At 39.9% G+C, this 12310-nt stretch overlaps 1 protein-coding gene across 5 annotated transcripts in view; it reads right to left on the bottom strand.

The window, feature by feature from the left end:
• Positions 1 to 6377, bottom strand: part of RTN4 (reticulon 4) — a 79139-nt gene extending 72762 nt beyond the window's left edge. The window contains exon 1 of one of the 5 annotated variants that reach the window (XM_012649856.1): positions 6275 to 6377. Coding sequence is in view for 2 of the 5 variants with exons in the window: in XM_012649853.1 (XP_012505307.1) it covers positions 5286 to 5856 (571 nt within the window). In the remaining 3 variants the exon portion in view is untranslated. Of the gene's footprint in view, positions 1 to 4617; positions 4741 to 5285; positions 6151 to 6274 lie in introns of those variants that run through there. The other 4 variants (XM_012649853.1, XM_012649855.1, XM_012649857.1 and 1 more) reach the window with 4 other exon arrangements.
• Between the last annotated feature and the right edge of the window lie 5933 nt (positions 6378 to 12310).

The following is a 12310-nucleotide window of genomic DNA, read 5'->3' as shown; positions in this document are numbered from 1 at the left end:
AACAATTCTACTCTTAGATATTTATCTAACGGAAATGAGAACATATTTACAAAAAGGTCTGTAAGAATGTTCATATCATTCTTTTTTTCATAATAGCCAAAAACTATAAATAACTTAAATATCCAACAAGTGAATGAATAATTAAACTGTGGTATATTCATATCATGGAATACCACAGTAGTAAAAAGAAACAAATTACTAATACCTGTAACATCATTGATAAGTCTTAAAAACACCATGTTGAATACAAGCAGCTAAATACAATAGAGTACATATTGTATGATTCCATTCATGTCACTGATGTTCTATAATACATAAAACTAATCTATGGTGAAAAAAAACAAAACAGTGGTTGTTTGGGAATAGGGACCAAGCAAGAATTGAAGAATTGACTGCTAAGGACCCAAGAGATCCTTCTAGGATGGTAAAAATATCACCAAATTCTCTATCTTAACAGGGGTGTGGGTTACATAAGCATATGCATTTGTTAAAACATAAAACTGTTAAAACTTAAGATCTATGCATTTTGGCCGGGCGCAGTGGCTCACGCCTGTAACCCTAGCACTCTGGGAGGCCGAGGCGGGCGGATCGTTTGAGCTCAGGAGTTCGAGGCCAGCCTGAGCAAGAGCGAGACCCCGTCTCTACCAAAAATAGAAAGAAATTAATTGGACAACTAAAAATATATAGAAAAAATTAGCCGGGCATGGTGGCGCATGCTTGTAGTCCCAGCTACTTGGGAGGCTGAGGCAGGAGGATCGCTTGAGCCCAGGAGTTTGAGATTGCTGTGAGCTAGGATGATGCCACGGGACTCTAGCCCAGGCAACACAGTGATACTTTGTCTCAAAAAAAAAAAAAGAACTGATACTTAAGATGTAAACTATAAGTCACTAAAAAATCTTTTGAAATTTTTAATATAGGCTCATATGCCAATATAAATAATCATATAATAAATGGATTTATAAAAGATTAATAATCCTTAGGCCGCAAGCCATAACCTATACTTACAAGCAATATTCAATTCTGTACAAATTTTCATGTCAATTAACAGTTTTAACAGTCTCTGAAATTGGTTTAATAAACACTAATATTCTTTCCTTTGTGTTTACATCCATGGCCTCCAAGTCCTATCAATTCTTCTTTCATAAGGAATATCTGTAACCTAACTGTAGAGATTCACAGCCAATTAAAGAAATCACGATTCCTGTAGTCTTTATATTCCTCCCTTCTATTCCACTTTCACTGAATGAACTAGTAATAATTCAGTTCAGGCCCTACTCACCTCTCTCAGAACTACTTTAAAAGCTTTCTAAATAGTTCACCTGTTTTTCTTTTCAACCTATCTTGAATATTGTCACCAATTTTCTAATACTGCTTCATGATGCCTTGCCTCAGTTCAATAATCTTCATTGGCTTCCCAATGCCTAAAGCAGTAATTTGCGAGAGGGATGAAAAATAATAAAATAACTTTATACTTTAGAAATAAAAGTTAATAAAAACATTTTTGGTTTCATAATATAAATTACCAAAAGCAAGGGCAACTGTGAATGGCAGAGCATGGATTAAAAGGAAGATGATAAAACCCAAATTCCTTAATTTGGCATGTAATATCCTTCAGAATCCACATATACCACACATTTTGCTTTAATTAACACTGGTTTAGAACATGTTTAGAGACCAGCTGAAAGTCACCATTAATGATAATATTTGCAATTCTCTCAAATCAATTTCTATCTCAAAAGTCTAAGTTTATCGACCACCAACCGAAATGTTTCTCCATGAAAAATGGCCATCAAGTGAAAGGTTTCAGTCTCACTTCACAGTTAATGCATTGCAATGCACAGAAAAATGGCAAAATTACAACTTATCAACTAATGAAAATCAGAGTTTACTCAAAAATGTAAATGGCAGTGTTAAATACCCAAGTGTCGGTGATCTATAAACCCTCTTCCAAGTAGGCTGGTCTATGTCTAACCATGCTCTGCACATTTTTCACCTTTTCTTTACTCACATCGGTCCTCTCAGTCCCACTGAATCTTCAAAACTCATTTTAGCTCCAAAATCACAACATAATTATTCAAAGTGCATATTTCTAAAATAAACAATATATTTTTTAAAAAGCCAAACTTTTTTATCTGGCCTCTTAGAAACCCCAAATGATCTGAGTGTAGCCCACTTCTCTACTCTCACCTTATACCACTCTCCCATTAGTTTTTCCTCACTAGTTTTACAAGATTCTTAAACATGCACAGAGAGCTCCTTCCTGCCTCCAGGCTTTTGCCCTAGGAGTTTCTTGGAAATTTTTGATCTCTGCAGCTCTAATCTCACCTTTCTCAGAAAGGCCTTTCTTAGTGTCACCTCACCTAAAAAAAAAAACCCCACACATCCAATCATCCATTCTCTATGCCATCGTCCTGTTTATTTTCCTTATAACACCACTATTCTGAGTTATTTGTGCTTATTATCTGTACTCCTCACATGGGAAGCACACATGTCTTGCTTATTGCCAAACCCTTAAAGCCTAGAACAGTGCCTGTCCCTTGACAGGTTATCAATAATGCGTTGAATTAATGAACAAACTCTTCAGTGTATTAAGAAATCCAGACGCACTAAAATGGCTTAACTATCCATAATCATAATCACAATGTTCTTACATTTATCAAAAGAACTAAAGTTTCCAAATAGGTATCATCAATACAGAATTAGGAAACTATGTAAAACCAAGAGCCCTGAAGAGGCAATATTCTTTCTCCTTTGCCTTCTAAACTTAGTATTCTAACAGTCAAGATTCCAACAGATGCTGTTACCCTCTGAATCCCCAATGTTCAAAGAAAAGAACTCTTCCCTTTGTTCTTACGCAGTATTATGTTAGTATGCTTTTGTTAGTCATTAAATTTCCTGTTTAAAATTTTCTTATTACATTCTGTTTTTCTCTCACTTTAGTCTCCCTCAAATGTCTTTTTCCTATGGAAAAAGTAAAGATTGAATTACTCCTCATCTTCTAAGATCTTTAGTGTGTAGTGATGAGTGTTTTGAGTAGTGCCTGGGAGTACGTCAATATCAAATGTTATTCAGAAGGATCACAATTGGCTTATTTTCCATATTGTGGATGAATGAATTGAGAAAAAAATTATTGTGTGATCTCAAACTGATTTTCTTTTTCTAGGAAATGAGCCACCTCTAAAATCCTACAAGGATATTAAGATTTCTTAGCAGACAGTTACATCACTTGATTCTTGACCTTTTATACATAAAGAAAGGTCCTACTGCTAGCAGGACACTTTCTGTCCCAAAAGTAACAAGTATTTACAAATGCATCTAATAAATGCATTCTCAATCTCTTACAAACTTGATTTTTTTCCCTTCCAAAATAATTTCCCAAGATGAAAAGGGCAATAAAACAATGTTCCTAATAATAACAACATACAATCAGGGACTTACATGAATGAAAGGATTTGAAAACTATTTTACAGACCATGTATACTTTCATGCCTCGCCTAATGACAGGGATATGTTCTGAGAACTATGTCGTTAGGCGATTTTGTCCTTGTGCACCAGAGTGTACTTACACAAACCTAGATGGTACAGCCTACTATATACCTAGGCTATATGGTACAGCCAATTGCTCTTAGGCTACAGACCTGTACAGCATGTTACTGTACCAAATATTGCAGGCAATTGTAACACAAGCGTAAGTCATTTGTGTACTAAGTATTTAGTATAAAAGATAAAAAATGGTAAACCTATATAGGGTCTTTATGATGAACAGAGCTTGCAGGACTGGAAGTTGCTCTGGGTAAGTCAGTGAGTCAATGTGAAGGCCTAAGACATTACTGTACACTACTGTAGACCTTACCAACACTGTACACATAAGCTATACTAAATTTATTCTTGAAATTTTTCTTTCTTCAGTAGTAAATCAACCTTAGCTTGCTGTAAGTTTTTTACTTCATAAACTTTTTAATTTTCTTTAACTTTTAGGTTTTTAAATAACATTTAGCTTAAAACACAAATACATTATACAGAAATATAAAAATATTTTCTTTATATCTTTATAAGTTTTTAAAATATTTTTTACTTTTTAAACTTTCCTGTTAAAAACTAAAAAACAGGCACACACTTCGCCTAGCCTGCACAGGGTCAGGATCAAGACATCACTAGGCAGTAGAAATTTTTCAGCTCCATTATGCGGGGCATCTTTGACCCAAACGTCCTTATGCGGAACATGACTGTATTTTGTCTCCTTTAACCTAAAACCTAACTTCTAAAAAACAGTATTTCTAACCATTATATAAAAACAATTCGTCTGTCTCAAAACAATACATCTCAAGGTAAATCTGCCACAACTTCAATTAGCCAACTGGTGGCAAGGAATCCACAGGTTTTCCTTTCTTTAAGGATGTCATCCATTTTGCCTTTTCTTTTTTTCCCTAAGATCCAATTATGATGCATACATTAAAAGGCTGAGCCAGTGTACACTAACAATCAGCAATTCCTCTACCCTGGTGGAACTGCGCCCCCTCGGAACACAATGCGTAGATTCCATTTCCCCGGCTGGGTTTAGCTGGTAGGGAGTCGCCACATCACACCCCGGTGACCTGGGCGGTGGCAGGACTTCACCAGAACTCTCCCCTTGCCAACTCTCCACGCACCACACCACTGGAGGCGCTCTCCCTTCACTGCAGATGGGTCAATGTGGACATTTTCCACTCGGCCAGCTCCCCACAAACGCAAAAGGAGGAGGGAGGGTGAAGCCCAAGGGGGCCACCCACGCCAGGGAGAGGTGAGGAGGGGGCCCGGAGGTGGATGCAGGCAAACAGACCCGCAGCGAAACTGCACCTTTTCCCAAGGAGCAACCCAGGGCGTAGACAAAAGCCCCTCCTAAAAAGGTTAAAGTGCCAAGGCCTTTCCATCCTCACCCCAAAGCCAAGCCAGCCTAATGAATCCACATCGCTAGTTCCTTGGTTCACATCCAGCTCCTACTAGGGGCGGGTGCCTAACTTCCGAGACGCAGTGGAATGGGGGACCAGCAGGAAGAACGCTGAGGGCCCGGTGCGGTGCACGTGCTCCCCGACACCAAGACAGACAATAAAGAACAAGACCAGGCTTCCGCGGCTGCCCCACCCTTCTCCTAGCGCCTCCCACCAGCCGGGGAGCCATAGCCCCCACAACTGCAGACAAAGCCCCCTCGGAGCGGAGAGGAGGCCCTTGCCTGAGGCATTTGGGGCTGCACACAAAAGAGGGAGGGGCGCGAGGGGCGGCGCGAGGCGGGAGGGCGCGGCACTCACCCACTGAGCCCGAGGAGCCCCTGCGCTTGGGCGCGGCCGGTGTGGAGGGGGGCGCGGCGGGGGGCGCGGCGGGGGCCGGGGCGGGCGGGGTCCACGCGGGCTCGGCCTGGGGGCTCACTCCGGCCGGGGGAGGAGGGGGAGGCCGGGCCGGAGGCTCGTCGTCCTCGGGCAGCTTGGAGGGCGAGACTGCGGCAGCAGACGGTAGAGATGGCGCGGACACCGTCGACGACACGGGGCTCGGGTCCCAAGACGCCAGCCGCTCTGGGGCGGCGGGGGGCGCGGCCGGCAAGGGCCCCCGGGGCGCCGGGGGTACGAAGTCATTTCCGAAGTCCTGCAGGGGCGCGCTGGCGGCAGGGGCGGGGGCCACCGGGGCCGCAGACAGCCCGGCGGCGGGCTTCCTCTCCAGCACCTCCAGCTCCTCCAAGTCTTCGTCTTCGTCCTCCTCTTCTTCCTCCTCCTCCTCTTCTTCCTCGTCCTCGGGCTCCCTCACGAACTGGTACTTGAACGCGGGCTGAGGCCGGGGCGGGCTGTCCGAGGACGAGACCAGAGGCGACTGGTCCAGGTCTTCCATGGCTGGCCGGTCGGAGATGATGCTGCAGCTGCTGCCACCGACTGAGCCGCTTCTTCTCGGAGCCGCAGGCGGTTGTGGGGGTTGGGGAGGACGGAGAGGGGCCGGGCCGACCGAGTGAAGGACCTGCTGTGGCGAAGGTTCCCGGAACAATGAGACTGCTCCTCCTGCCTCAGCGCCCGTGATGCGCCACCCGCCGCGTACCCACTTGCCGCCGCCACCGCCCAGACAAGCAGAGTGGGGCCAGCGGACTCTCCGCCCAGTTTGGCGTGACTCACCCTCCCCGCAGGGAGGGCAAGGACTGGCGCGGGAGGGAGGGAGCCAATCGGCTACAGGATAGAGAAGATGGGCAACCAGCCCGCCCAACGGAAAGGGAAGAAGATTAAGCTGGGCGGGGCTCGCTGCACTTCCTCTTTCTTACCGGCTGGGATTGGGCTTGGTGGGCGAGGTTTGGATCTGGGCGCTCCACCCTCCACTTTGGATGACACGAGAGTTGGGGTGGGGTCTTCGCCTTGCCGGCTGCTGGAGGTTAGTCTGTCACTAACTTACAGCGAAAGGTGGGGGGCTGCTGGCCAGCAGGGGTCCGGGAGGTTCCTGGCGCGCCACCGGAAGGGCGTTATTCTGAGGTTCTGGGGGTGGAAACTTTCCTCCCTGGAAAGGAAAAAAACAGGCTGGAGAAAGGTACTAACAGGACTGTGAAGTAGGCCCTAACGATTTTTATAAGATTTTTGAAATAAAAGGTTGTCTTTTTCCCTTAAATTCCCAAACCACATCACTACTACCCCTACCCTAAAAGAAAAAAAATTTTTTTTGACAGTTTTAGGCTCACTCCCAATCTAAACTGCAGACCCTGGAATTAGTAGGCAAAACAGCTGTGCTAGATTATCTGAGGGTCTGGGGCCTATCATTTGATAGTCTGCTGTTCTTCCAAACAAGGTTTTCGGCTCTGCTTGCTGCTGGACTCTTACATGGTAGGAGAATGAGTCACCCAAAGAGAGAGGGAGAGAGGAAAGTGGAAAGACAAAGATTCCTGGGAAAGCTAATTTGGTTCACATTACATTTCAATCACCTTGGGCTCATGAGTCAACATTTCAGATGATTCAGGCTTTCTGGGAGTCAGGAAGCCCAATACTCATTGGTTTGATATGCATGCAGGAATAAGCATGATCCCCATTCCACTTTTTCCAAGACTGGAGAATGTAAAGAAAGTAGTTGCAGAACATATAAGAATCAGCATCCAGAAGTTCAGAGAGCCCTTTTATCTTTCCCTTTTACCTTTCAAAAATATTCACTGCATGCCTACTGTGGAGGCCCTGGAGAGAGGAGGATAAGCTGCTTTCAGGTTGCTCACAGTCAACGTGTGCTGTCCAACACCTTAGTCACTGGCTTCTTTTGGCTATTGAGCACTTGAAATATAACTAGTCTGAAATAAGACATGCTGTAAGTGTAAAATGCACACTGGATTTCGAGAATTTGTACCCCTCAAAAATGTAAAATATCTCCATTTTCATATTGGTTACATGTTGAAATTGATAATATTTTGGATATATTGGGGTAAGTATAATACATTATTAAATTAATTTCACTTGTTTCTTTTTAAAGCAGCTTCTAGAATATTTTAAATACATATATGTGGCTCACATTATATTTCTATTTGACAGTACTAGTCTAGATTAATGATTAAGAAATTTTGATTGCCATGGGGAATCACTGGTTATTTAAGCAAATTCTTAGCTCCATCTCATTTATATCACCATAGGCTTAATTTGGGTATTAAAATAGAAAAGTAAGATTGAGGGAGGGATGAATAGGTGGAACACAGGAGAGTTTTTAGGGCAGTATTATACCATAATGGTGGATACATGACATTATGCATTTGGCAAAACCCATAGAACTACACAACAGAAGGAGTGAACCCCAATGCAAACTATGGGCTTTAGTTAATAATACATCAATATTGGTTCGCTAATTATAACAAATGTGCCACATCAATGCAATATGTTAATAGCAGGGTAAATGAGTTAGGATGTAAGGGTGGGCATATTGGGAACTCTATTTTCTGTTCATCTTTTCTGTAAACCTAAAACTACTCTAAGAAATAAAGTTTGTTAATTAAAAAAAGAAAAGTAGATAGAGATTTCCTGGCAATGTTACCTGATCAGATTAATTATCAACAATATATTCAAGACTTAGCACATCAATTCCACAGAGATGAACCGGCTTTATTTCTACAAAATGTTTGAGTTGCTTTGAGTTTGTTTTGTTTTATTTTTTTCAAGAGGTTGGGAAGACTAGGCAGAGAGACACATTGGTGTTGAATTTGGGGGCAGGAGATTAATGCCAAATTAATTTAAAACAAAACAGATTCCCACAGTAATGACTACAGTAGTCACATTTGTAGTCAAATATTTGTCAAAAATTTTCAAAAATGTACATGGTTTTAAATTAATTGCATACATATGCAAAAATATATTAACAAAATTTTATGTTATGAACTTTATTAAGTCACAGTTTAGTTATCAACAATTCAATCCACCCCATAATATTTTTTCCACTATGATCATTCTGAAATTCCTTAATGAAAAGTTTCACAGAGTTTTCATATATTATTCGTAAGTTGCTTATATGATATTTCTGTATTCATATATCTCTGTACCTGCTACGACTAAAATAATCTCAAGAGATTATCTTTAATAAAAGTTTCATAAAAGAATTATAGAAAAGTGGTAGATTTACAACTTTAGCAGTAAATATTGAGGAAATACTATAAGCACTCTGATGCAGAATAAAAATTAAAATTTTATATTATTAATCTCAGTGACTTCTTAAAAAAAGTATTGGATGGATGAATAAGAATAAAGAGTTTACCCAGTGTTCATAAAATGAACAACAAAGCATAAAGGAGAATGTTGCTGCTACACTAAAATTAAAAGTAGAACTAGTTATACATAACTATAACTAGATGTAAAATCACTCTGACTAACGAGAAAATTCTGGTGGGCATTTGAAATAGTTAATAGAAGAATACAAATTCTAGCGAATTATCTTTGAAAATACCTTACCAGAAGTAGAAGATTAAAGTTCCCAGACACCACTGATTACTAACTGTTGTCTTTGAGAACACTACAAGAGATCCATTCAGCTTGGTAAGGAATCTCAGAATTGGAAGGATTTTGGGAGGTCAGCTTAACCAATCTTCCTCCCATTATAAGAATTTCTTCTTTCATCTGTGATAGATTAAAAAATGGCCACAAACTCTTTGCAACAACAACTCCCACCAAGAGGTAAGGTCGATTTCCCTACCTCTTCTGAGCTGGCTTGGTGACTTTCTTGACCAGTAGAATGTCCTGGAAATGAGGTCCAAGCCTAACCAGCAGAGGAGTTGCAGCTTTTACTCTCACTCTCATGAAATGCTGAAGCCCTGTGAAAAAGCCCCGGCTATTCATCCTGGAAGATGAGAAGACATATATAGAGATGTAGCTGTCCCAGCCAAAGAGCTGAGATCCCAGAAATGTGAGACCATCTCAGACTATCCAGCCAATCCAGAGTAATGAAAAATAATGAATCATTGTTTTTTTAAACCACTACCTTTTGGGATGGTTCATTACACAGCAAAAGCTAAAATGAAACATCATCCATTTTGTGCTTCCATTTTATGCTTTATTCATTCATACAAGAAATATTTCTTGGGTATATGCTTTGCACTGGGCCCTCTGTTCAAGACTGGAGAATATAGCACTAAGCAAAACAGACACAAATGTGCTTGCACAGTTTCAGTAAAGGGAGACTCATCACTTAGGGAAACAGCCAATCCATTTCGGTAGTATTATACTTTATTGCAGAATGCTGAATTGATACCTAATCTGGTACTTGTAGAACAGGTTACTTGTCCTTGCGTCACGTATGCCCCTCAAAAGAGATAAAAGGTATAGGGTGGGTATACTCGTCTACACATTGCAGGATGTGAACTCCAGGTGGGTTCAGCAATAGAAAAGAGATGAGAGGTGGATTACAGGCAAACCTGTTTCAAGAGCTGTCAACCACAGCTTTTTCACCTACTGAAAATGACTTGCCTATATTCAGGAGCACCACTGAATTACATTTAACCTTTCCTTTTAAAAAAGATTTAAATATCATTTTGGCACTCTTAAGTGAAAAATTAACAGCTTGCTAAGTTGTTGTCCCTACCATTTGACTGGGATTTTAAATTTTATGAAATGTACCTTCTTGTGAAATGCAGTTCATGGTTCTGGTCAACACCTTGACTTATACTAAACCCATCTATAAGAATAGAAATATAAATATTATAAGATCAACTTCTTCAACCATGCTAGCTACACACTGATAATTAGTGTTGAACTTAAAATAAAATTTATAAGTCCTAAAAAGAAATCACATATTAATAATAAGCAAGTGAAAGTCATAATTTAAACTTGAACTTAATCTTTCTCCTTTCACTCTCTTCAGCCCTCTGCACTATTAGTAAGTTTCCTTAGGCTATTTCAATATGCATTATTTCTCTGGTGAAATTTATTTTTGATCCAGCAGAAAATTAATTTTGATCTAGCAGCATAAATCTAAGCAGAAGAATTCCTGTGTCATGTTAGACAAATAAAAATGTGTCCTCATAAGAAAAAAGAACTACAAAGAAAAGTCCACAAAATTAAATAACTCATTCCAATATATAACCTACTCTTCCTAATACCTAAAGATTGAAGTGGAAATTCTGTTATTTCATCTTTAATGGAGAAAGATAGAAACCAGTTGGTAATTACCTTTAGAATCAACATTATTCATTTATTCAATTAAAATCTATTGAGCATCTAGGCTCTGATGATAAAGAATAAATAAAACATTTTCTACAAGGAATGTATAGATACATATACATGTATCCATACATATATGGATGTATGTATATACATGTGTGTATGTGTGCATCTATATACACACACAATAGTTCTACCTTATCCACAGTTTTGCATTCCCTGTTTAAGTTACCTTCAGTCAACTGTGATTTGAAAATATTAAATGGAAAATTCCAGAAATAATTTGTAAGTTTTAAATTGCACACTGTTGTGAGTAGCATGGTGAAATCTCACGCAGTCCTGCCCTGTCCCACCAGGGATGTGAATCATCCCTTTGTCCAGCATATCACAATGTCTACACTCCCCGCCTGTCACTTAGTAGCCATCTCAGTTATTAGGTGGACTGTCATGGTATCATAGTGCTTGTATTCAAGTAATCCTTATTTTACTTAATAATGGCCCTAAAAAAGCTCAAGAGTAGTGATGCTGGTAATTTGGATTGCCAAAGAGAAGCCATAAAGGGTTTCATTTAAGTGAAAAGGTGAAAGTTTATTATAGGTATGTATGTATAGGAAAAAACATAGTGTATATAGAGTTCAGTACTATCCTTGGTTTCAGGCATCCACTGGGGCCTTGGAATATATTCTCTGAGGATAACAGAGAGGATTATTGTATATGTATGTGTGTGTGTGTATATGTATGTGTGTGTGTGTGTGTGTGTGTGTGTGTGTGTTTTTTGTGTATGTGTGTGTGTGTGTGTGTGTGTATATATATATATATATATATATATATAGGGAGAGAGAGAAAGAGAGATACAGACATGGGAATATTCAAGCAGGATTTGGAGAACACTTCATAAAAGTAGTTGATACTTGATCTTTTAAGGTAGAGAAAGAAAGAAAGGCATTTAAAAAGGAGGGAATAACATCTGTAAGAGGCAAGGAGTGAAACTTAAACAAAGATTCAAGGCATAAAGAGACTTCTGATATAACTAAAGAGGTAGGAAGTGATTGAAGATAAAACCAGAAAAATAAGTCAAGTACAGACTATGAAAGGTTTCAAATGCCATGCTGAAGAGTGGACACGTTATTCTCCAAGAGGTAAAGGTCTTTTTAAGCAGGGTGGTGGAATGACCTGATTGGTAGTTTATAAACATAACTCTAATAGAGGATGGATTATGGGTGCTGGAGTAAGGAAACAATATTTAAGATGCAATTACAATACTTTAGGTAATCATTTCCCAATAACATTATGATAGCAACTATGGTTTAAGTTATAAGCATAATTACTGCTTATAATTCATGCAAAAGTTGATAAGAGCCTAAATCAATAGCATAGGAATTAGAGAGGAGACAATGAATTTGAAAAACATTCAAGAAAGTGAATTTATAGAATTTAGTGACTGATAGAATGAAGGGGCTGATGGAAAAGAATAAAGAAAAGCTGATTGTGAGGTTTAAGCTTAGGTGACAAGGTAAATTGGTGCTGCCATTATCAAAGAAAAGAAGTCAGAAGAGGAAGCACAGTTTGTATGAATAATACTGGGGAGAATATAATGACGTAAGTTTTTAGATACGTTGAACTTGAGTTGACTGCAGAACATTGGAGTAGAAATAATCACAAAGCAGCTGGAAAACCAAGGCTGGACTTAG

This window comes from Propithecus coquereli, unplaced genomic scaffold (assembly GCF_000956105.1).
Source record: "Propithecus coquereli isolate 6110/MARCELLA unplaced genomic scaffold, Pcoq_1.0 Scaffold305, whole genome shotgun sequence".
Classification (NCBI taxonomy): Eukaryota; Metazoa; Chordata; class Mammalia; order Primates; family Indriidae; genus Propithecus; species Propithecus coquereli.
The sequence above is the reverse complement of the archived record's forward strand: the minus strand, read 5'-3'. Positions and strand labels throughout refer to the sequence as shown.